The sequence below is a fragment of the Calonectris borealis genome, chromosome 3 (assembly GCF_964195595.1).
Source record: "Calonectris borealis chromosome 3, bCalBor7.hap1.2, whole genome shotgun sequence".
Lineage (NCBI taxonomy): Eukaryota > Metazoa > Chordata > Aves > Procellariiformes > Procellariidae > Calonectris > Calonectris borealis.
Window position 1 is genome coordinate 82451698 of NC_134314.1, and position 24867 is coordinate 82476564.

General features: G+C 39.6%; 1 protein-coding gene across 2 annotated transcripts in view; it reads right to left on the reverse strand.

Annotated features, from left to right (window-relative positions):
* GALNT2 (polypeptide N-acetylgalactosaminyltransferase 2) overlaps positions 1 to 24430 on the reverse strand; it is a 98123-nt gene extending 73693 nt beyond the window's left edge. The window contains exon 1 of one of the 2 annotated variants that reach the window (XM_075146409.1): positions 24227 to 24430. In XM_075146409.1, the coding sequence (XP_075002510.1) occupies positions 24227 to 24343 (117 nt within the window). In that variant the 5' untranslated portion in view covers positions 24344 to 24430. The remainder of the gene's footprint in view (positions 1 to 24226) is intronic. The other variant, XM_075146410.1, reaches the window with a different exon arrangement.
* Positions 24431 to 24867: the final 437 nt, after the last annotated feature.

Consider the following 24867-nt stretch of genomic DNA (forward strand, 5'->3'; position numbering starts at 1 on the left):
CAGATTTTTGTCAGCAAAAAATCTAAAGCACTATAATTAGTCAACATTTAATTACCCCTGACATGCAAGAGACTAAGATGTAATCAAGAATGATTAGAAAAATTGCAACTTCGAGTTGTGTAGCTCAGTGCTAGCAGTACCTTATAGAAATCTCGGAGTTCTAATTTCATAGAAATTAGCTCAACAATTTAGTGATAGGAGTTTCTGAAGATGCAAACAAACATAAAATAAAAAAGCAATACTTGCTTCTTCACGTAAATTTGTAAGGCTTATACTCATGTACACCCTGATGGCTAATGAAAGAACATATATGTGCAGAAAAACCACCACAAGAACAAACATGCAAGGCCTACATTCATGGAATTTGTTAGTCGCTGAGTTTGTGTTTTAATTTCTTTCCGATTTAACCCTGGAAGCATTTTTTTTTTCCCCCCAACAAACAGAACCGTTTAGAGTTACTGAACATACCTGAGTTCAGACCAGACTCACGTTCTCAGCTATGCCCTCTAATCCTGGCCAGGAACCAAATAAAACACATTCCCTGGGACTTGAATAAATTTATGTGACACAATTTCCTTTTAAGACAATACAAGTAACATGATTTCGGGAGACGCAATGACATAATAAATGCAGACAGATTTTCAGCATGGTCAATATTAAGCACTGGACTTGAATGCCTATATCATCATAGCACAGAAGCAACTATTAAGCCTAACCAGCAACACTGTTTTGGCACCAACTTTTTGCTGACGAAGAACTCTGTGGCAGATCCTGACTACCTGGATGCCATTTAAACTTCCAAAGGAGACATGCCGCATCTGACCCTGTCAAGTACGAATTAGCATCACAACAGTTTCTAAACTTCTGAAGTGTTCTCTGTCCTCCTGCTTTACTTATCTGGGACAAATTAAGCATTCAGTAAGCAGATTACAGCTGGCTGAAAACATTAACAGTGAAGCAATAGATGTGGCTCACACCAGCTGCATCTACAATAGTGATTTAGCATGCCAAAGGGGTACTCCTTGGTGAAAGTTTGCATTGTGTCTATATCTGGAGTTTTGCAGCATTTATTAAGGCACAGCCCAAGCATGCTCAAAGCATCCCCCCTCCTGGTGAAACCAAAGCTACAGTTCTACCCCAGGACTCTACCTGTAGTTCCCTACTTTTAAGAAAGATGCAAGATCCTCCAAGAGTGTTTTCTCTACGCAAGCATAGTGCACTCCAAGGACTGACAGCTAATGAAAACTTTCCTGACACTAGAAATGCAAAGTGGATATGAAGTCCTAGGACCACAATGGAACATAGCAAACAGCCTCTCTTCACCATACAGATCGACAACAGAACTACATACATACCAATACCAAAATTGGTTAATTGGTTCCTAAGTTAACTAACTCCTAAACTTGTCCTATATTATAGTAGGTTGTCAGGGTTGGGGCAGGAGAGCGGTATTTTTGCAAAAAACTTGGTTTTCCTCAAAATTCCCCATCTGTGTATGGAGCAAACACACCAGCAAATATTTTAGAAGTAAGCTGAGGTGAAGTTTTAGAAGTGAATTAACATTTAGGCTTATTTACATTTCCTAAAAAGTGATGATAAAGAACAGTTGTTTGGTCTACCCACTGTCACTTTAAAGGCACAAGATCAAAAATAACATGCTTAAATTCATTCTATGATCTACCCTCTTTTCGCTAAGACCCATCTGCTCCTTCAGCTCTACAGTGCCCACTCCCTGTGCTCTGCCAACTCTTTTCTCCTAAAGCAGAGCAACTATTCCTACTGTGCTGTGTTGATGATACCCCTTTGGTGTACATCCTTTCATATTTTCTTCTTCTGCCCTTCTAATTGGTTTTTTTAGGCCTCTCTCCCACGCCCTTCCCAAACACTGCTTTCTTCCCTCTTTGCTTTAAAGGTTGCAGAACAGCTGGTTCTAGCAAAGTTTCTTTTACTAGCCCAGTAGTACTGCCCATTCAATTATCTGTTCTTGCTAAGTAGGTATTGATACACAGTAACTGAGATCACAAAAACTTATTAATGCTAATAAGCTAATAGAAGACGGTTCCTGCAAAAGCCCAGAGCAATCAGGGCTGCCCAGAGCTAGACTACTTTTAGTTAGACTGACAAGGTAAAGAGAAAATTGTTTCCTCATCACTATTGCTTTGCTTCCAAATGATGCATTGCCTTACCAAAATTTATAGACAAAGATAAAGGGCACTGGCTCAAAACTCTTGGAAAATCACATAAGTGACACATGCTGTAAGGCAAACAAACTTTAACAGCGTGGCAAGGTAGAGACATGGCCACTTACCGCATTATCTTGCGGCTGTCTAACAACCCTGTTATTAAGATGAAGGGCCTCACACACATGCTTACTGGACCTCTAGCAAGACTAGTAACTATTTTATATTAATGGTGCTATCCTGTGCACTTTTATTTCCTCAAAGTGTAAGAGTGAACGTATCTGTTGAGATTTTCCACACACACACTTACTGCTCTGATTACCACTGCTGTTTCATTCAGCAATGTACATCTTTTAACACATGTGCTGATACCATCTGCAATAAAAGTGTATGAAGTTGTCAGAGATCCGCAGTCACGCTATTAATGATACAGAAGCCACTTGTCCCCAGTCATAGTTCCTGTGTTCAAGACAAGCTTGCACATTTTACTACACTGTAAATGTGCATACAAACTGTGCACCGCAATTGTTGACTACTCTCTTGCATTACTACCTTTCCACATTTTTAAGTTATGTCATGAGTTTCTACTCACTTAAAAGTTGGACAAGCAGAAAATTAAAAAACAACTGAGTTTTACAGTACTTTTATATGATAAAAGGAAGGGAGGAGGTACAAGAGTCAGGAGTGAAGTTGAGCCCAAGAAGAAGGGAGGGGTGGGGGAAAGTGGTTTTAGTTTTTATTCTAATTTCTCACTATCCTACTCTGTTATTAACTGGCAATAAATTAAATTAATTTCCTTAAGTTGAGTCTGTTTTACCAATGACAGTAATTGTTGGGTGATCTTCCTGTCCTAATCTCAACCCACAAGCTTTTCATTGTATTTTCTCCCCCTGTCCTGTCGAGGAGGGGGAGCAGCTTGGTAGGTACCTTGTGGCCAGCCAAGGTTAACCCACAACACTGAGCACAGCTGAATGAAGAGCTATAATCATTTGCTTGACTTGAAAATGAATAGTCCTCAAGCATCCTTGTTGCTTCCAGAATCTCCCTTCTACCCTGTGCTGCTAAGTATTTTTTCTACAATACTTTCATGCAAATGGAGCCTTTTATCATGGACTAGAGAGTTAAATCTTCCTGACAGTATAAGCCACATCTCAAAAACCTTATTGTAATCCACCCTAATGTGATGGAGAACAGCAAAACATATCCCGCTCATCTCAGAGAGCCAAGCCTGACAGTACTCAGTCATTTATAAGCAGGAAGAGCAGGTCTAATCTCCTGCAGTATAGACACGCTGTTGTGCTTCCAAGGTGCTAGCTATGGATGCTGCAGCAGTTCCGTGCACTCTACTGTAGTCGTGGATTCACCCCACCTTTTTGACAAGAAAATCTCACAGAAAGGACAGCCAAACCTGCAAGCAAGAGCAATTATTTTGACTTATTTCTATCTACAACAGCCTTTCTCAGTGGCACTCACCAGGACATTTGCAGCTATGAGGAAGAGGGAGTTCACAGTTTATCCATATCCCAGCATAGGTACGAGAATGGAAAATTGTCACATTACTAGAAAAAGGATCTTCACAGCAAGTAGGAACTAAGAAGATAACAGAATGCTTTTTATAGGCTATGCTTATTACTGTACAACACAGCAAAATCAAAGAAAGGGTATTTGTATGCCTGGCTGTGAGGCTTTCTTCTTCACTACTTGCCTTACTAGATTCAAAGCAAAAAAGCTTCCAACATAATACAAAATCACAGGGTTTGTGAAGTTGTTCATAGGCTTGCTCTTTGGAGTCTAACCAGACTAAAACACGAGATACAAGATGCTACTGATCACGCTGCATACCCCCAAAGCAGGGAGGAAACGGAAATCTAGATTGCCCAGGAAGAAAGTCATTGTACTTATAGAGGTACTGAAATACCTTCAGTATTAGTTGAGAGATTCAGCCCTTGAATTTTGAAATTCACTAGTTGGATTTAAAAATACAACAATACTATTGTGCTAATATCTGCAACCATGCAGCCTCTCCCACCCCCCAAAGAAGAGAACTTCATAGCTGCTTGTAAAAACATACTCTGTCAGTTGTCTGAGCAAGACACACTGGGAAAATTATCTGGAGTCCAACACCAGACTTCCCTTTGAATTCAGTAACACCCTCTTCAGACTCTTTCTTTTCCTTATGTTCTCCCTCCTCCACAGGAAAAGCCACAAAGATTTATAGCTAAAAATCTGTTAAGAAGAAATCAATTCAATCTACCTCAAATAAGAGAGGAGGGAGGTGTGGTGGGGATAATACTAGGGGCTGGATATGGGCACTCAAAAGAAAAACTTCATTCAGACATATCCTGTACTGACAAACAGCTGTTCTTACCCCCTTAAAGGACAACATTGAGTAAAGAGAAATTTAAACATAGTGAAAATTCTCAGTCTCATACCAATTAATCAGCTCTTCCAAGCACATTCTTCAAAAACATAACAACAGTTAAAACTATCAAAAATATTAGTTTATTAAACACAGGAGGACCAATACTGTGTTCAACATAAGAATTCTACTCTCCCCCAGTACATGCATTTCCTGAGAAATTAAATTCTGAAATAAGGCAAGGAAAACCTGCTTTTTTCTTTATAAAAAACTTCCATGAAAGTTTGTGCAGACTTCGAAAGCTTTGGTTTTAGAAACATTTTTTCAAGAATGACTGCCTTTGGAGTCTGTGGCAGCTTGACAATTAGTGTCCCATTTCCCAGAATTTCAAGACGAGGACCATTCCACCAGTGGTCTGAGGCTACCAGATGCACCTTCTGCAGAAGTGGCCAATTACTGAACTAGTCAATCAGTAATTACAGTGAATTAGACACATTTAAAATCTGGCTCTTAACAAAATAATGTCAGTTTATTTGCTTTCTGCACAAATTGAGACCACTCATTCACCCATTTAACAGATAGTGCCCATGCAGTATTTCGTAAGACTTACTTTCTGATCAGAAAACCAGCTACTCAGGAGTATGGCAATACTACTATTATGGCAACAGGAAAAAAAAGACTGCTTGGAAAATTTGACCTTTCCACTGGAAAACCATCCCAGATCGACAAAAACCCTTAAGAGCAGTCACAGGGATAGAAGGAGCAATGGCAGGCAAGAATTCCTTGTGTTGCTGTTCAAAAAAAAAAAGCCACTGAACGGATTGTTTTTTTCTTACATCAGACAAATGCTTACACTGACTTCACTGAACAGAAGTAGAACAAAGGTATACCTTACAGTCAAAGATGTTAAAATAAGTTTTTAAAATCCAGAAGCTGCTCTCAACTGCTTATAATAACCAAGTAATGTTTCAAGTTCTGAATCTAGCTGTTGACGTACAGCTTCCGCACAGGCTAAATTTGAGGCGGTTTCTGCATTGTGGTAATTTCTACCTATACATCTGTGTTGATAATCTGCACTAACAGAGCGTAATTCTCTGCAGTTCACATACTGTACTCTTGTCATCAGTACCTGCTATGGACAAATCTCAGATGTGAAAAGCAGAAATGTTAATTTTTATATCCCTTTCAGTAAATACAAACTCCTGGGTTTGAAAACCAGTTCTTCAGGTCAAGCAACTGAAAATTTCACAAAGGCAAGGGAAGCTTCAAGGAAAAATACTGAGGGTTATATCTATTTTATGGAATGAATATATTAGAATGAGCAGAACAAAGATGGTTGATTTTGTATGCAACTAGAATAAAGAAATAGCTACATCACCACTCTTCAAAAACAAATTCCCAAGACTTTGGAGATATGCCATGCCACACAAATACAGACTCCAAGACTGCTACTAGAGCAGATTTCTTTGGAAAAAGAAAGCCCACAATGACAACAAATTCAGATCTGGCAGAAACTGTTTTTCAAAATCTCCTTGTGAAGCCATCTTTAAGTTACCCTTCATTCAAAATCTTTGATATAAATTCATACCTAAGTTCAGTTTGAAACATCAAATTGCCTGACATAATAAACTGAAGCTTTGCCATCCACCCTCCCACCACCCAACACACACATTCTCGCTCTGAAGAATTGCTTTTTTTGCAAGATCATTATATTCTTCGGGCTCTGGTTACCATCAGCACAGCATTGTGTCACACTTTCCCTCCAGCAGGAAAATAGCCATGTTATTTTTCTTTGTTTCTGAACTTCCCCCTCTCACACTAATTTGAGGATTCTCTAAGCAAGAGACGAAAAAAATTATTCTTCTTTTATGACAATGTTTTACATTATTTCCTCCCCAAAGGGTACTGGTCTGCACTGGTGGCCAAAAAAACCTCAACAGGCAAGAACTCTATTTTCTTTTAAGTCAGTGCCTACATGTATGGCTTACATCAGAAAAAGCATTACTGTAAAATAGATAACCCAGTATAATCCTACCAACAGCCAAATTCTTTAAAACCTGGAACAACAAAATAGCATAACTTTGTATGAAGATACTCAGAAAAAACTATGTGTGAGGACAAGAACTACATGGCTACTTATTTGCAGCGGTCAAGTATCAGCTGGAAGGGAGAAAACAGATTAAAATCAGAGGGACATCACACAGTTACCAGATGTAAAGAAAGCCAGTCAGCCAGTAGGAGAACCTACTCAGTGATCTTTATGAACTGAATCAAAGCTCCCTTTCTAGGGCAGAGCTGACTATGCTCCTTGGTAGAGCCATGAATTAACCCTCTGAACACGGAATTAATTTTTTTAAGTATAATTTTGAAAATTAACATTAATTTTAACTTGTAAGTTTGGTAGACTCTGTACTACTTCTATATAATGATTCAAAGAAAGCCTAGTAAACCTTACTTGAATTTCAAGCATTGGCTACGCACCAAGGTGGTGTTTATTATGACGATCATATGTGGAAGATGCTGTTCAGGTTCTGCAGAAGAAAGACTTTGTTATAAAGAACAATGTGCTTCTTCAAGGACTCCCAGGAGCTACTTGGTCTCCAAAAGGTTATCTCAAGGAGGAAAATAATTGCGTATATTAAGATTTCATTCCTATTAGTTAACACTACACAACGAGGGGAGCAAGAGGGGGAAAAAAAGAAAGGACTGTCAAATTTTTAATTAAGTATACTTATGCATTAATCATGACCATATGGTCATAGTATCATGCCATGAGATAGTTCAGTAACAGTGCATTTCCTCCTATAAACAAAAATAAAGTACCAATGACCTGTCCACATGGATTTTACTCTACTTCATCAGCCCTTTATAAAGGAAATTATTACAATGTCCTTATCTCTGTGACATTTCAGGTCAACATTTCTCTGGTTTGGAAAACATGTTCAACTATAACTGTCTAGTAACCCGAGATCTAGGAAATAAGGGGTTGGTCCACAGCCTTATGTAGAAAACTGAAGGCTCCGACATCCCTGTTACTTCAAACTGTAGCACAGTGTAAATGATGATGTGAAAGAGGAAATCAGACACATTTTGCCATTCTCAAAAAGAAACAAGCTCCAACATATTTAAGAAGTCTTAAAGATTGTAAACAGTACAATGGCAAAAATATCACAAGCCGTTTAAATTAACTTTTATTTATAAGACATAATAGTTTCCACTTGCACTCAATGCAGACAGTTTATAAAGTAAAATAGCATGCTTACACAAAATGGTAAAAATATTTTGCAAAAACAGTGCCTGTTATTTCTTGTTGCAATAACAGAAATCTCCATTCCAATTTCTTTTACAGCAACCTGGTAAGACAGGTTTTGTTTTAAGTAACAAAGGTGGACAGAGAGGGATGCTGAACATGCAACACATTCAGAATTAGTGCATCCCTAAGAAGGCAGCTGCAAAACAGAGCCTTGGCAAATGAACATTGTTGTGAAATATACAGCTTCTCTCAATGAATAGCCCAAGCCTACCATTGAAGTAGAATTTGAAAACCACATTGTAAAATAGCAAACAAGTTAAAATTTGTAGATATCCAACCACAGGAAAAAATTAAATTGGCAATTTCACCTCCCTTTCATAACTGCAGATCTCCTATCAAAACACCTTCTGATCAATTTTGAAATAAGCTGAAGTCGTGCAACATTAAGATAGGCATTGACATTTCTAGCACCAGTGCCACTTACTAGCAAGAGCTATGACCCAAAAAGAAATGAAGACTGAAAACAAGTTCAACGCCAACTTTTATACCGCAGAGCGGCACTGAACACAGTGGAAGCCACGGGTGTCCCATGCTCACCAGAACCTAATTCTGCCTAACTACCTGCCAGAAGTTACTGTGAATTCCCAAACAGCCATCAATGGAAAAAAGCAGCTTCATTTTAGCTTTCAGACATGTATTCTAGCTTTAAAGATAACCTAAACCCAGTATTTCAATGGTTGGAGTCATAGTGATGTTTACAGAGTAAACTGGCTCTTCTCTTAGAAGATTTTCAGTACCTTAGTTTTGTCACAGTTCGAGCTGTAACTTTTCTTGCGGGCTCTCCCACCCAGCTGAATCTTTCCAGTGATTTTTGAAGCATGGTTTGTAGCTACACAAAACTCAGATTTTTATAGATTACTGTGACTTGAAAGTTTTTTTGAAATGTACCCACCAAAAGTGGGTACAATCCAAATCACCTGGCATCCTAGGATGAAGCACCATGTCTGTGTCATATCTTTCTTCTTAGTCTTGTACACCCCTACACCACATATTTAATTTCTCTCTATATACACCATACTTTATAGCTGCCAAAAAAGACACTGTAGTATCACGACAGATGTGGTTTCCATTTCTAGAAGTCTCCTTCTCTGCTAATGCAAATCTGAAGGCAGCTGACACAGTCTACGAAAAAAACATTTGTCATAATTAAAATCCAAACATGACTGAAAAAGAAATAAATCAGCTGAGTTGTCAAGAAGCAACCAAATGGTCAAGTAGAGGGACACAACAGCCCAAACAACAAAACAAACATGAAGAGAACAGCTTTCCACTCATATTTGCTCTTAATGGGAAATAATTGGCTTTGTCTAGAAGTAAACTTGGTAAACAGGTATACTGAACAGCTCTGTTTAAAACTGCATTGTTATTCTTAGCACAGAGACTATTTATTGTTTTGTAAACCTCAAAGCTAAGTGAATTTAATAGGATAACTAAAATTATACATTGTTGCCACTAGTACAAATGAACATCAACTAAAAACATTTGCAGCATCATATTCTCCCTAGATTTCCTTCAGTTCAACTGGATATGGCTTTCACACAAAGATCAGCTGATATAGGCAGCGTTTTATACTAATGGTAAGATTAGCAAAAAACACATTTGTTCTCTTAGGGCTTGTGATGATTTGCTGAGATAGAGAAAAGGGAAGTAAAAGGCTACTCTTCTTTAGCATACCTTTCTTTGCTTTTTGACCTACAGCTTATCTTCACCCTGTTTCTTCCTTTTCTTACACAGGATGCTTTGTGGGCGACTGATGAAAATTATGTACCACAGATACCATGCCTTTTAAAACAAAGTAGCAGCCTATATCATTACCTTTCCCTTTTCTGTTGCAGAACACAAGTAAAACGTGTGTTGGTGTGTGCCAGATACTATTAAAATTATTAGATTCGTGCAGTCCTTCTTCCTCCATGGAAACACTGGTTGTGGGCATCACAAATGGAAGCAGCCAGTTCCTAGTTTAAGTTACTTACTGAAACAGAAACGTTGAGCTTTTTTTTTTTTCATATTCTACCAGTATGCAATTATTTAATGTTTAAATCTAGGATCATAAAAGTTCTAGTTAATGAAAAATAATCAAGTGACCATCTAACTTTCTCTTTATAAGCTCCTGGTTAGATAGCAGATTTCCCAAGAATTATTCACCATACATTCTTTCTTCCACAGCAGGAATACTGTCATGTCAATATCAGCAGTTTTTCGTACTTGCAGGGAAAAGAAAACATGCAATTTATTTACACGGTACTTTTTCTCAACGAAGATATAAAGAGTACAGCCGCTAGAGATTCAAATACAAACCCAAGAGCACAGCACAGAAACTGGGCAAATAGAACTAATAAAACTTCTGCTGTACATCTTCAATCCTCAAAGGAGTAAGAGGGCAGTGTATGTTACAAGTCACCTCTATTACCCAGATGGGCATAAGAGCTAGAACTGTGCTTCCAGAAAAAATGGGCAGAATCAAGTTACGGTTGAAAAACTACATGGTGCTACATGTGAGAGAGATTATACTAGGACAAGTAAACATAAAAACTGTGATTACTAATATCATGGTAGGGACTAATTACTTCCACTATAAAATGCTAAAAGGCATCTGCATTTTTACTAGACATAAGCCAGTAATTACCATTTTCTTCAACAGCAAACAAGAACACTCCTGGCTAAAGTATTTAGGGAATTAATCTTAAAGTTAACATGGACAAATTAAGACCACATACTTAGGCATGCTAGCACTCAAAAGGAACAGTAGAAATACAGCCTATACCATGTTATCCACCTATTCAAACAGTACAATTGGGACAATTCCCATCTCAACAGTAGTTCTATCCATGCTAACATCATTGCATTAACTGGCAAGCACTGCTGTTTACTGGCAGAGCTGGGAAAAGCTTCGTTTTCCTGGCAAAATCCAGAATTCAGAAAAAGGGAAGAAGAGAATCGACTGCTTGATCATTGAACTATGGGCAAAAAATAGCATTCAGGCATGCAATAACCACTGTAACTTCCAAAACCAGAAGGGTAGCCAGTACTAGCACTTCCCGTCATTTCATTCCCATTTTCTTCACTATTTGTATAATGGCAAAAGGCCATTCAAATACAGGGGAAAAAAATTACTACAAAATTATTGTCTTAAACTGATAAGCCTGAAAAAGAAGACTAAACCATGTCACAAGAAAGCAAACATGCTGACATCCCAGCTGCTACAGCCTACTGCCAGTAAGAGCATGAGAACAGTCTAAATGAAAACATCGGCGCAGTTGCCAGAAGAACAGTTATACTGACATACTTCCAAAATACTCTCCCATTAGAGACTCTTCTTCCTTCAGCTGACAAAAGAGCCAGCTAAACAAATTCAGAGCTAGAAAACTGATATCTGCAAGCACTAGCTGATCACAAAAAGCTAGAAAAAAATTATTTTTCATTATTCTGATAAGATGCTTATGTGAAAGTACGTTTTCTGGACTGATCATTTAATGCTCCCTCTCTTATCACCTCCCTCCAGGAAAAGGAGGACATTAACCTACAAAAGACAAGAGCAGACAAATGTCTTCAGCTCACTTGAAACTGCTGATACCAAGCTGCATCACTGCAAAGTTCACACTTCTAGGCAAAGAGAAGAAAGTCAGACTTGTGCAAATATTGTATGAGAAACAGTAGCAAACAACATATCAGTATAGCAAACAAAGTATCACTATCTACATAGAGACCACTGTCATTAGTTTTAAAAGAAACAAAAACCAAAATCAAAAATCACACACACACTTTGCCAAAACCAGTTTTACGTCTATCCTCACTTTTATAATAAAATAGAATCTCTACTGAAAAACCTGCCTTACCTAAGAAATTATGTTTAAAAAAAAAAAAAAATCGACCATGTGCCATGATGTTCTGACAAAATATTATGACACTACAAGAGGAAAGTGACACAGTCATATAGCTAAGAGGAATTAGGGATAAACTCAAAATAAGATGGTATATAACACTCAAACAGAAAAGTATTAATAATTGAAGCAAACTGCAGACACTTATTAGTTGTTTTGCCTACATAAACGAGTGCTTAGAGTCTTGAAGAACTGCCATAATTTCAGTGCTTCTGTGGATTATTTTAATAGAAATTGCCATCTTAAGTACAGGGTTCCTCCTTAAGTTCTACTAGTCACGTCTTAAAAAAAGAAGATAACGTCTTGGAAGACTATCAAGTACATACACCCACTAACATCCAACACCTTGTTTATTCATCATTATGAACTGGCTTTCATCACAAACTGGGTGCACTAAACCCAATGTCTCTTAACGTAGTTTTAGAAGTCTTCACAAGACTTTACCAAATCACTCGCACAGCAGTTCCCTTAAAAAAAAAATCTTCAAAGTAATTTACAATTGAAAAGCAATCAGTTCGGGCATTGTAAAGTATTCAAAGGAAGTAACATCCAAAGTACTCCTATGTGCCAAGGCTCATTGAACAACACCCCTAAACTGCCCTTTTTTTTTTTTTTAAGCACACCTTTTGGAACACCAAGGACATTTCTGTAAGTTTAAAAAAAAAAAATCATTACAGGACACATAACATTCAGGAGTAGAAGAAAGAATTTTTACATCAATTTTCTTGCACACTTATCCAGATCTGTGACTGGAAACTTTTCTCAGTAACTGGGATAACAACATAGTGAGATGACAGCCACAATCACAGTTAATCTGAGCAAATGCCAGGATATTTCCAAAACGTTGCCTGCATCTGAACTGTAGCTGCTCTTATGATATTCTAATGTTTATTTCCAATTCTAAACAAAACTGAACTTGCATAAACTGGAGGTTTCAGAAGTGGTCAACATCAACCACTCAACATGAACTAAATGTGGTTCACTGCATAGCTTGACTACCATATCAGATCCAGACCCACATTCCAGTAAGCTTAGCAGCATGAAGTCCCATCACACTTCAATGCTGAAAACTGAAAAGCTTGAGCTGTCTTTTCCATGTGATGTATGACTTGGGACATTATCATTTCTTTAAGTCCATTCAATTACTGAGGTTTTAATCCATAAAAGCCAATTATCTAATATAGCTTGTTGAGATACACATAGACAAAAAGATTTGGTTTTGAGTGAAAGGCCACACCAAGAGATGACCACATTAGAATTTGTACTGTAAAACTACACCGAACATTCACACATAGGTATCTAAATCCTACTAGGCAGAAGTCCTCTTCTAAGTTCATGGTGTTTAAATAACCTGTTAAGACCATTCAGTCTTTTGCACAATAGAACCAGGACTCTAGACAGTGCTGCAATGCAAACAACAGTCAAAAGTGTCCTGAACAAGTGGTGGCATCTTTTCACCAGACTTTCCAATACTGTCGGACAGTATTTACAACAGCCACGTTTATCAAGAAAAGGATTACTTATACACAGACAACCTAGCAAATGTACTACTTGAAATTGTCAAAAATATTTTCAACATGCTTAACTTAAAAAAAAAACCCACCCACAAAAAAACCCCACACAACCACCACACCACACAACTACTTTGGCATATCACTAAATAAAGACACAATCATGGCCGAATTTGAAACATTTGCAACCATTAAAGAATAATGATGACACAATTAAAAAGAAAAATTTGAAGTCACACTCCAAGACTATCCATGTGTATAAAACCAGTTTTTGCCTAAGTTTCTGGCTCTTGGTATTGCAAGCACACATGAGAGAGAACATTAAATGATTGCAGACTGATTTTATCATCTTGATTTTCTAGCTATTGTTCCCAGGATACAAGAAGTATTTTTCCTAGAACACCACTATGATTCACATTAGTTATCTCAGTAGGTAACTGAAATGGATTTTTAAGCAAATAACTTCTGCTGTGTATAAAGCCAGGTACTTTAGGTCTAGGCTAAAGTGAGCATCAAGATCAATCTCTTGCTTATTTTTGCTAGAGAATATTCAGAAAGTATGGGGAATAACTGAACAATTGCACCTTAACGAGGCATACTGCCTCCTTACCAAGTCTCTCACAAATCTGACAGTCACTGCAGACAGGTCCTTCAAAAATTTTTTTCTCCTTTTTTTTTTGTCCTAACATATTTCTAACTCTTGTGATACCTCAGTGGTGGTATCAACATTCTTCCACTCAGTTCAGTCTTCCCACTAGGAATCTACCAGGCTAAACAACACTTGCACTTACATTTCTATAAAGAAAAAAAAAGAAAAAAGTTTCCTCCAAAAATGTTCAGGCACACTTTTTGCTGTACAAAGCAGCCAAGTCTCTCCCCCTTTACTTTTTGCACATTAAGTATGAAACCTAAGGATGCAAAGAAGTGCTGCTGTTTGCTAGGCCACTGCCCACTACTTTTAGTTGAAATACTTCTTTCAGACTCCAAATGCCTTTTTATTTAACTATCCAGACCTGCAAGTTCTTAAGATGTGCTTATTAACAAAAAGCACACAGATTAGCAAATGGAGTAGGGGCATTGTCTTTGATAGACATCTATCAGCTTAAGAGGTACTAAGAATGGTTCTTAAAAGTGCATCAAGTAACAGAATCAAGCTCCAGCTCTCTCACAAGGTCCTTATGGCACTTGCTACAATTACTGTTCACCATCAGTACCTACAGAGAACACCAAAAGAAAGCTAGATGCTGTCAATGGAACGAAAAGGAACATTTCCTTAATTAAAACTTTTAAAAGTATTCACTAACATAGTGTATACGGGTAATAACTATTCCACGTGGTAGAGCAGTCGGTTCACCATTTGTTGAGGCTAAATGACATAGCACATCTTCATGTCAGTGGCTGTTGGCAAAGCAACATATTGTGCTGTGAGAGCACAAGTCAGAGGACTAAAGAACACCCCTTATTTGCTCCCTATAGATAACGCAAGAGAAAATGAGCAAGGTTGCTCATGGATGTGGATGGATGGTCTGCTATAGTAACCAGGAGGACTGGTGCGTTCCACTGTAGCAGGAGACATGCCACCACCCATAACAAGAACTTATTACACTGTCTGGACAACATACGCAAACCTAATTTTGCAAAACACTCCAGCAGATATATACTGTAATTCAATCGCCCCCACATTTTTGGTAGGTCTGCCTACCACAGTAGTGGTTTTGTGACAGGGACGTTTCCCAATGGTTGAACAACGACCTGTAAGTATATAGGCTGGTGCACCATTAGTCAGTAGCAGTTTGCTACCAAATGAAGTAATTAATGAGAAGGAAATTTTCCTTTTCCTTACCAAGGTCTTGAAAGAACCTAAGTGTACTTAAGTGAACAGACTTTTCCATTTCACTTAAAAGAAGCAAGAAAAGGAAAAGTCAAGCAATCTAAAAACCTTGACATTTCATCTCACCAAAGCATATATCCATATATACACTCATATATTTATTGACCATCCTTTAACCGACAGGCCAGCTAGAGGAAATCTATTTTAGTAACTGAAACTAATTTCAGCTATGATGATTATTTCCAGGGTGGCTAAACATTTGGAACTTCATACAAGGAGAAAACATTTTCTCCTCATCAAGTCATAGCTCTTTGAGAATTTGTACACAATAGCATTAGCTCGGTGCCAATTCTTTGTATAATCTTTCCCTGGCGAAAGTCTTTTTGTTTCAAGCAGATCTATTACTCAGTACAGACAGTCTACTGCACTTTGCTAATGCCTGAACTGAGCAGAATCTCTAGTTATTCTTTGCTTTCCCTAAAAAAGTGCCCAGGTTTTATGACAATTTTACAACTTCAGAAAAGTTATTTAACAACTGAACCTGAAACTTTTTCAATAGGCTCTTTCCTCCCCATAAGAGACCATAGTTATAAAGACGACAAATCCGAATTATTGCCTTTGATGTGCACTACACAGCAGTTTGGGGGAATATATGGAATGCTCTAAAATTCTGACTTTCTGTTCTTTTACTGTCTCATTCCTTTCCCATTTGAATTTCATAAACGGAGCTCAAAACTACCATCTGCCTGGATAGTCCCTTTACACAGATGTGCTCTGTCAGGTGGTGGAGCTATTTGAACTAGCATATTTTAACTTGTTTAAATGACAATAAAGGTACCCTGGGCAGTTAACAAAACCAGTGTATAAAAAAGGGATAGTGGGGAAAATAAACAATTTATACAGATGAGAAGGCAACTGGAAAAAAAGAAGTGTTGATAGTAATTTGCACAGGCTACATTGGAAGGCTATCATATGAACAAGTTACTTTGTTTTCTCAGAAGAAAAACAACTTTAATATGCAAGTATTAAACAAGAAAAAAAGAAAAACACAAAAAAAAAACCCACAAAAAAAGCCTACCTTAAAATCACAATGAAATTTTAAAATACTCTATATTCCAACAGGGGATTTATCAGTCACAGTTTATAGAAAGAAAACAGATGTTGATTTTTTCCACTTTCTTGATCATTAATGACTGCCACAGGACACAATAATTAAATGAAGGACTGATTCATTCATGGTAAGATTACTTGGTAAATGAACACTTAGAGAATGACAGGTAAGCATGTAATCGGTATGCATCAGTAACATACAGGTTTCATAAAATAATGCATTCTCCAAATAATGGAGAAAAACAACCACCACACATTTAAATATCTTCACTTCCACTTAATGGGAGAGGTCTACCATATGAAGCTTTCTGTGAAAGAACCCTACGGACCCAGAGGGAACATAAGATGCATCAGTTTCTAGTGTTATCTAGACTATTTTATGCTATGCCTTTAAATTCCCAAACACAGAAAACTAACATTTTGATGTGGACATTTAACTTTTTTTTTCCCAATCTTCCTTCCTCAATCCATCCCTTATTCCTCTGAAAGCTTACATGAAAAGGAAAAGTAGAAGAGAAGATGAGCACCTACTAATTTCAAAACAAACAGCACGAAAGAATGCACCCAGGTTTTAAAATTTATATAGCTTAAGATACCACTACTTTGCATTACACGATGGCAATAGAACAACCTGCTTAGTGTTTCCTTCTGTAACACCCACGCTGATATTCTGTTTCCAAACCACCCCGATATATTCGGGCAATGACATTCAGCCCCATATTCCTGCAAAAAAAAATGCAAATGTCTCACTGCTTCCTGCAGATTCGTTATTAGAATTCAAATGTATTGCCAACACATGGCATTGCCAACATATTAGCAATACACGGCTTCTCCACTAAGTCCTAATAAAAATCACATTTAGTAACAAGTTATCAATGGCCAGGGAGTTGAGAAACTGTTCGTACAACACGTGGCTATACATTGATTTGTACCGCTATTGCTAAACTACTGTCAAGAGTATGTTATTTAAGAAAAGATTTAAGTGGACCAAATAAACTTAAACAAAAATACAAGTTTATATTTATCATTTGCATTGACTTCATTTGAGCAGCTTACATTCATCACCTGAGTTTCACAGGATCAACTGTGTCCTAATATTTTCTTTTCAAACAGATTTAACTTAACCAAAAGTACTGTACATTAAATTATTTATAAGTTATATGTAGTTACCAAAAAGCCAACCAAAAACATCTTCTAGGCTGTCGGCTGTAATTATTATTTTTAAACAGTTTCTAGGCATGCAACAAGGGTTAATCTCTTGTGACACCCAGTACCAGTATAAAGGTCTCTCTTCTATTCAGTAGTAGAGTATCATTGTGAGCGGCTTTCTAGCAGACAATACTGCACCTCTCATCTGTCCTACCATCATCTTATCAAAACAGTATCAGTTATACATAAGCACTTGGATATCACATAACATTGTAAACCGAAGAGAAAAAGACCAAAAGAACAGACAAGACAAAAGAGGGAAAAAAACCCAACATGATTTCTAAGGAAAAAATGTGGAATTATCATGTAATTTTGAAGACCGAGATTGAAGTTCTCTAACACATGTTTAAATAGTTTATATTTTGTTTTTCTAGGTTGGTCTAAAGACCAAGTGATGACAATTTCATTTTGGTAATCACCACTGAGATGGATCTTTAATATTCTTTTACTTCATATGAAGTAATGTTGTGCCTTGTCTAAATTAGAAAAAAGTGCTATTACATCACTTTTCATGTTGTATTTTTTGAAGGATCTAGAACACATGGAAAGAACAACTGGCATTTACTTGCAATACACCTCAAAACACAAGACTGACAAGATGGAACAGGTAAGGTACATGGCACACTTCATTAGTGCACTGCTTAATTTTTAAACTATATCTGTTAAAGGACATCACTACAACTTACAAACCTTGTACACAGAGATCACAGCAAGCAGCAAACCACAACAGCAATGGAATAACACAGAGAAGCTTAGCAAACTACTTCAATACCCACATGAAAGAGAAAAACTAGGGGAAAAGCTGGTTAACTACCCTGTTTCATATGAAACTACTGAAGAAGTCATTCTTGTTTCCCCAACCCCTTCTGCCATCACTGCAGCCTTGCTCTACTTCTCCATTTATGAAACAAAATAGCTATCAGTAATCCAAGAGCGACAGCATCTGTACCAAAGCCAGAATCATCAGTTTCTAATCTGGCAGGTTGCTGGGGACAACACAACAGTCTTCTAGCTAAGAATTAATTTCTCACTACCCCTCCATAGGGGAAAAACCCACACTGAAGCATTTCAAATAGCAGGGGAGAAAAAGGGAAGAGCCCAATATGACCACACACCTAAACAGACTCACAAAATTTGCATTTGATTGTCTTTTCATTGCACTCAAAGTTAATTTTTTTGAAGTAATCCATGAAAATAAATGACTGGATTGCCAAGACAGTCATTTTGTCAAGTGACATACGTTAGATTAAGAAAACATACATGTACGACAAACTTCAGACTCATTTTTACATTCCAGTGAGAGAAGGACAGTGTTATTATTGAAGTGCCAGAGCATTTAATTTCTTTTCCATTTATTATAAAATTGTGTAGAATAAAAACATCTATTAGCAGAAACTGTTACCTGTTATACAGAGGAACATTCTTTTCTATCTCCTTGCACCTTCCAGGAATTGAATGCCACAGAAAAGACACATGTTAATCTGACTTTTCTAACCTTTGATATCTTCACTTGTCTAATATCAAGATATCAGAAATCACATCCAATGTCACATCATATAAGGGAATGAAGTTATATTTAAAAATCATGCAGCAAACTAAACTTAGTATTTAGCAATTAAAACAGGCAATGCCTTCCTCAGATGAAAGAAAACAACAGAATTGGAGAGGTTACTTTTAACCCCCTTCCAAAAAGCAGCTCTACTGCCTTCACACCCCTTGAGAGAAACAGTCAAAAGAAGTTACACTCCGCAGTTTCATTCTCTGACAAAAACAGGTTAATGCACCTAAAGTTAAAACACATTTCCTTCTCCTCCTACTTACACCTTCAAAAAGAAACTTAGGTACACTAAATCTTTAGTATATGTAGTGCTCTTGCTCGCTTTTGTACATCATTATGCATAACGGCAATAAGAGTCTTATTTAACAGTAACTGTTAAATGGGTTCCAAAAAACAAGACAAGAAAGAGGAGAACAAAGCTTTGTGTATGCTGAAAGGAGTTATTCTAAAGTTTTATCCTTGTAGAACAAGAATTTACAAAGCTTGCTTCTTTTCCTCCTGCTTTTGCCAAAGTGATCAAGTCACTTTTAATCAGTCATGTAGTCAAGGCAAAGCATCACCTTTTACCTTTGGATTTATTTCACCTCAGCTAGCTCCATGCTACAGCCACCTATCAAAAGCCTGCTCCAAAATAAAAAAAAAAAAAAAAGAAAAAACAAAAAACCCGAATATGGAAAGGAAAAATAGTGCTATGGACAGGATAATAACCAGTTCTACAGGAGAAGCCTGCCTCCTTGTGGCTCAACTAACCATAAATTAGATTTCTCCAATACATTCCATTATACCCAGTAAATCTGGTGAGCCAAGAGAGCAACAAGCTTCTAGTTCAAGGTGGTTTGGGGGTTTGGTTTGGTTGGGGTTTGTTTTTTGTTTGGTTTTGGGGTTGTTGTGGGGGGTTTTTAGTGGGGGGGGGAGTTGATGAAAAAGAAAGATGTTTCTAATTTTAAGAAGCAGAAGTTATCCATCTCTCATTACTGAAAGATTGCTTTTAGCCTCCTCCTCTAGATAGCAAAGACAGGGGTGGGAGGGGACAGAGATCCAACTTAAAAACAACTGAATTCTTTACATGGCAACAGAAGCAAAAGCTTGTCAGCACTCTGGCACCTAAATCCAGAAGGCTCCAAACCTCAGCCCAGCTGCGGCTTAACCTAGCAGGCCTCTCCTGATGCCTTAGCTTTCAACAGTAAATCCCCTTTCTGTCTCCTTCAGGGTACGCCTAGGAGGATTTCACTCTTGGCAGTGGTGAAGCGTTTGGTGCTTTCAACAAGATGCAGGCATTCCTCTGTCCTGTCTGAAGGGCTCAATTACACAAGGCTACTTTCTTAATGCCTAGAAGAGTAAGTTCTTTAGAAAACAGCTGGGGGTTTTGGCTTTTTTTGGTTTTTTTTCAATCCAGTTACTCTATTGTGCAAGAGTTTAGTGGTTAAAGAACTCAAAACCTGTGTGACAAATACACAAATTCAAATTCACACCAGTCTTAGGAGGGGATCGCATCATCAGTATGACTTAGGCTTGGGAGGGTATGAGTAACTTTCTAACCATCTTGCAGAAGCTGCCGCATTTTGTGCAAGTCTGAGACACAGAGCATGAACTGCTTTTGCTATGGGTTAGGAAATTCATCCACGAAAAAAAGGGAAGTTCTAGTCTCCACTCCAAAGGCTTTTTAATATAAAACATATTAAGTGAACACAAAAGTAGCCCACATTTTTCTCAATCTCACAACTGCCGGGCTTGCAACTTGCCTTCTTTTGTGTCACAGCCTCTGTTTTGGGAACTGTTTCTCTAACCTTTAAACAAGTGAATCAGACTCACTCTTTCCAGTCTACAGCCCAGTGATCTGGCTGGAAAAGGAGTGAACTGAACCCATGGCTCTCTCTCATGCTTACAATCATTTTAACTGGAGATTCACTGGAGGGGAGGTGGGAAAAAAAAATTAAAAACCAACCAAACACACACATTTCTGTCCCCTCCAAGCACATTTTGAATGAAAGGCCTTGACTTTACCCTTTTCTTCTTTTCAAGAAAAAAAAAAAAAAAAAGAAAAAAGGTTGTCACACCCTAAATTCCAGACACGAAGTCATCATTTCTTTCTACTACAGTTTTATGCCTAGGTCCAGAATGAGAAGCATTGCACCTTCCTATCTTTTTTGTTATTATTATTTACACATTTACCAATAAGACAGCTTCTACTTTGTGTGCTTTAGACCCTTTCATGCCTGCTCAGCTCCTACTAAGCCAGAGCACTGCACACAGGGCTGTGGATTCCACCACTGTTGCCAGGGGCCAAAAACTTAGGCAAGGCTGTAGCCCACACTGCAACATCCAAATAGCTTCATAGATCTCATTAGAAAGGTTGTAAATGGGGAACCAAAATAAGTAGAAGCTTACATTAACTCTGATGCTACTCTAATAAGAAAAGCAAAGAAAAAAAAAAATCACTCTATTCTCTTACTCGGGTGCATCCTGGCAAAGGGCAAACACCTTCAACTCTACTGAAGAGAAAGGGAATTGGTGGTGTTCATCACATCATGGGACTGGCTGCTGTACCAAACAAGTCCAGTATGTCTGGATAACACACTAGGTCTGTGTATGGAAAAAAAAGTCATCCTTATGGAAAAAAACATGCTATTTGTATAACCAGATCTGTAATTAACATGCAAATTACTTACTCACACAAATGAAGAACTATCCCCTCCCGCTTTTGTAATTTTATAGACTGAACACAGCAGAGACTCCAATTTATTAAAAGTGATGTTCTTCAGTAAGCAACTCTGTTTCCATTATATTGAAATAGTGGGCAAGTAATAAAGACTACATGAAGTCATACACACGAAGAAATTTACTACGGCAGGGTTTCTGTTCGTAAGTTTAAGACAGTTTGTGTTTTTGCTTTACACCAGGATCTGACACTAAGTTAATAAGCCTTTTATTGAGATTCAAAAGCTATTACATTACACACATCTTCCTCTACTTACATTTGCTAACCTACACTGAGGCCCAGGACTAAATTTTATGCTTCACTGACAGAAAATAGAATCCTAAATCACCAATCCACACATAATTGTTAATTTCCCCTCTTGTTTCTTGTGGTCACAGTACCTACTTTCTTCCTTACCACAGCGTTACTTTAAACTTTCACAATTTTAAACCTAGCACTGAGCTTCATCTCAGGCCTATGAAATGTCTCATTTTCTTTAAATTATCTTTACTAAACTCTCCCAATTACCCAGACCAGTAAGGTTTACTAAATTTTGCGCAGAATGATAACAAATTATTCTACCAAAGCAAGTATCAGGATCATAGATCTCTTAAAACCATAATAAAAACTCCTACTTATATCAATAATGAATAGCAGCAGGTTCTAGTAGATTAAGTACCAGACTCGTACTCAGAAAAACTGGTTTCTTTTCTATTTTATTCTCACCTAGTCTTCTAGGTGACCTTGGGCAAATCACTATCCCCACATTGCAGTTTCCCCAGCAGTAAAAATGAATTGAACAGAATTGCAAATCTGTCTGGAAACTCCAAATGAAACACACCATAAGAGTTAAAAATGATTTCCCTATCTGCAGATATATTTGCCTTGATGGCTTTTCTTTATCCCATTATACGTCAGCAGCAGCACAAGATTGCTTTTACTTTCTAAATACACTCTGGTGGTTCTTCAAGAAAGGCTTTAGGCTACTGCCTTACTTTTTATCACATGCTTGATCTATTTCTGCTACTGTATGTACTTTGAAGGACCAAGAGCTTGTATTTAGCAATACACACTTAACACTTACTTTAATATATTACGTCAAAAGTTGCTGTTGAACATATTCCTAAGCTACAGGGAGAAAATAAAACAGGACACATCCGAACAGAGAGCCAACTATCAATGAGCAGCAACTCATTCTCTAGACCCTTGCTCACGTAAGTAATCTTGTAAGTAATCATGCAAGTATTTGCTTCCACAACCTGCCATGGGAACCAGTCGTCAGCAGATTTTTACTGGGAATACATGCATTGATGAACCGAACTCCACCAAAGCAACATAAAAAGATTCCTCTTCTTATATACTGCTAGACTTAAGAAACAATACTTTTCATTTAACAGGACTCTGCCATTTATTAGCAAATAACACTGCTTAGCTGCGGTGCACTTCGCTCACTTGCCCTCTTCCCATTTCTGGGTTTGTTTGGGGTTTTTTGAAAAATGATGCAATTATGAAATGCTTTTTCACCTTTCCTATTCCAAAATATAAGGCTTAAACAACAGTTTCTAAAAGCTCTTGGCTTTGCTAGTCTTTGGGGGAAGAAAAACCCACAAAAAAAACCACCACTACTTATTCATAATTAATTTTTCTAAACAGAGTTAGTGGGTAAAGTTGCCACTTCCCACATCATGCCACAAAAACCTGTTTTGATTGACACAAACATGAACTATGACGTACTTAACGTCCAGCTATTTTCCTGATCAATGAATTACTGCAAGACATTGAAAAATTTACTTAATAAGTTGCTAGACAGCATAACGCAAAATTACTCCTGTACTGTCAATAGACAGCTTCTTGAACACTAGTAACTGAGCCGTTAAAAAAAAGGAAGAGGCAGACCTTCCACACCACAGACATGAAGTGTGACAAATCCAGCTATTTCCTGAAACACCGCAAAACCGATCAGAAAACGGTATCTTTCACGCGTAGGGCTGAGGAGAAAGGAAATCGCTGTGCATCCAAGAGGGAAAAGAAAGGGGGAAAGGCATTTGCAGCTCGGATCTCCGCGTACTCTCCAGGTGGGAACACGAGCCCAAACGACCCCGGTGCCGGCGGGGAAGGAAGGAAGGAAAGGGCAGACGTTATCTGCCGGGAGGGAGCGGAGCGGAGCCGAGGCGGAGTCCCCCCCGCCCCGGAGCGCGGCCCCGGCCCCCCCCCCCCGCCGCCCGCCCCGCTCTCCCCTCCCACACCAACTTCCCCCGGCCCGGGACGTGGCCGGCCGCAGTTGGATAGGGAGCGACGTGACGAGGCTGAAACCGGTCTGAAGTCCACAAAGAAGCCATCTGCCTCCGGGAAACGGGCTGGGGAAGGGCGGACGGGCGGGGTGGGGGAGAAGGAGAAGCCCGCGGGAGCTTCACCCCGCCCCGCGGGGGTGAGAAGATCCCCCCGCCGCCCCGGCCCCCGCACCGAGCACCGGGCAGCGCCGCCCCCCGCCCGGCCCGAGCCGCCCCGCCGGCGGGGCACGGAGCGGGCGCACCTTCCCCGCCCGCCCCGCGCAGGGCTCCGAGCTGGGCTCTCACCTTCCTGCCGCCGCCGCCGCCGGCCAGCGCGGCGCTGCCGCCCGAGTACATGTAGTAGGCGATGCCCAGCACCCAGAGGAAGGCGAAGCAGAGCAGCACCCGAGACCTGCGCCGCATCCTCCCTCCTCCCGCGCCGCCGCCAGGCCACCAGGAAACGGCCAGCAACCGCCGCCGCCTCCGCTCCTGCCGCCGCCGCCGCCGCGCAGGGTCAGGGGGCAGAGGGCGAACGCCCGCCCCCCGACCAATCCCGCGCCGCCCGGCCCCACGGGGGGCGGGGCGGGGCGGGGCGGGAGTACCGGCGTCGCCATGGTTGCAGCACGCCGGGCCGCGGCCGGGCTGCCGCCTCCTCCCTCACGGGCCGGGGGCTGCGCGCCCCCCGCGGCGGCAGGGCGCGCACCGGCGCGGCTCGACCCCGCCCGCCTCTCCCGCGGCCGGTCCCTCCGGCCCCTGCCTGCCTGAGGGGCGCGCGCTGCCGCCGCCGCCCCGTGAGGCGGGAGCCGCGCGCTGCGCCTCGCGGCCAACGGCCGGGCGGCGGGTGGCGACCGCTTCCCTTCCCCTCCCTGAGGCGGCGGGGCCGCCCCCGCGGCTGCGGCTTCCCCGGGCGGGCGGGGAGAGCAGCCGGCTCGCGGCCGGAGAGGCGG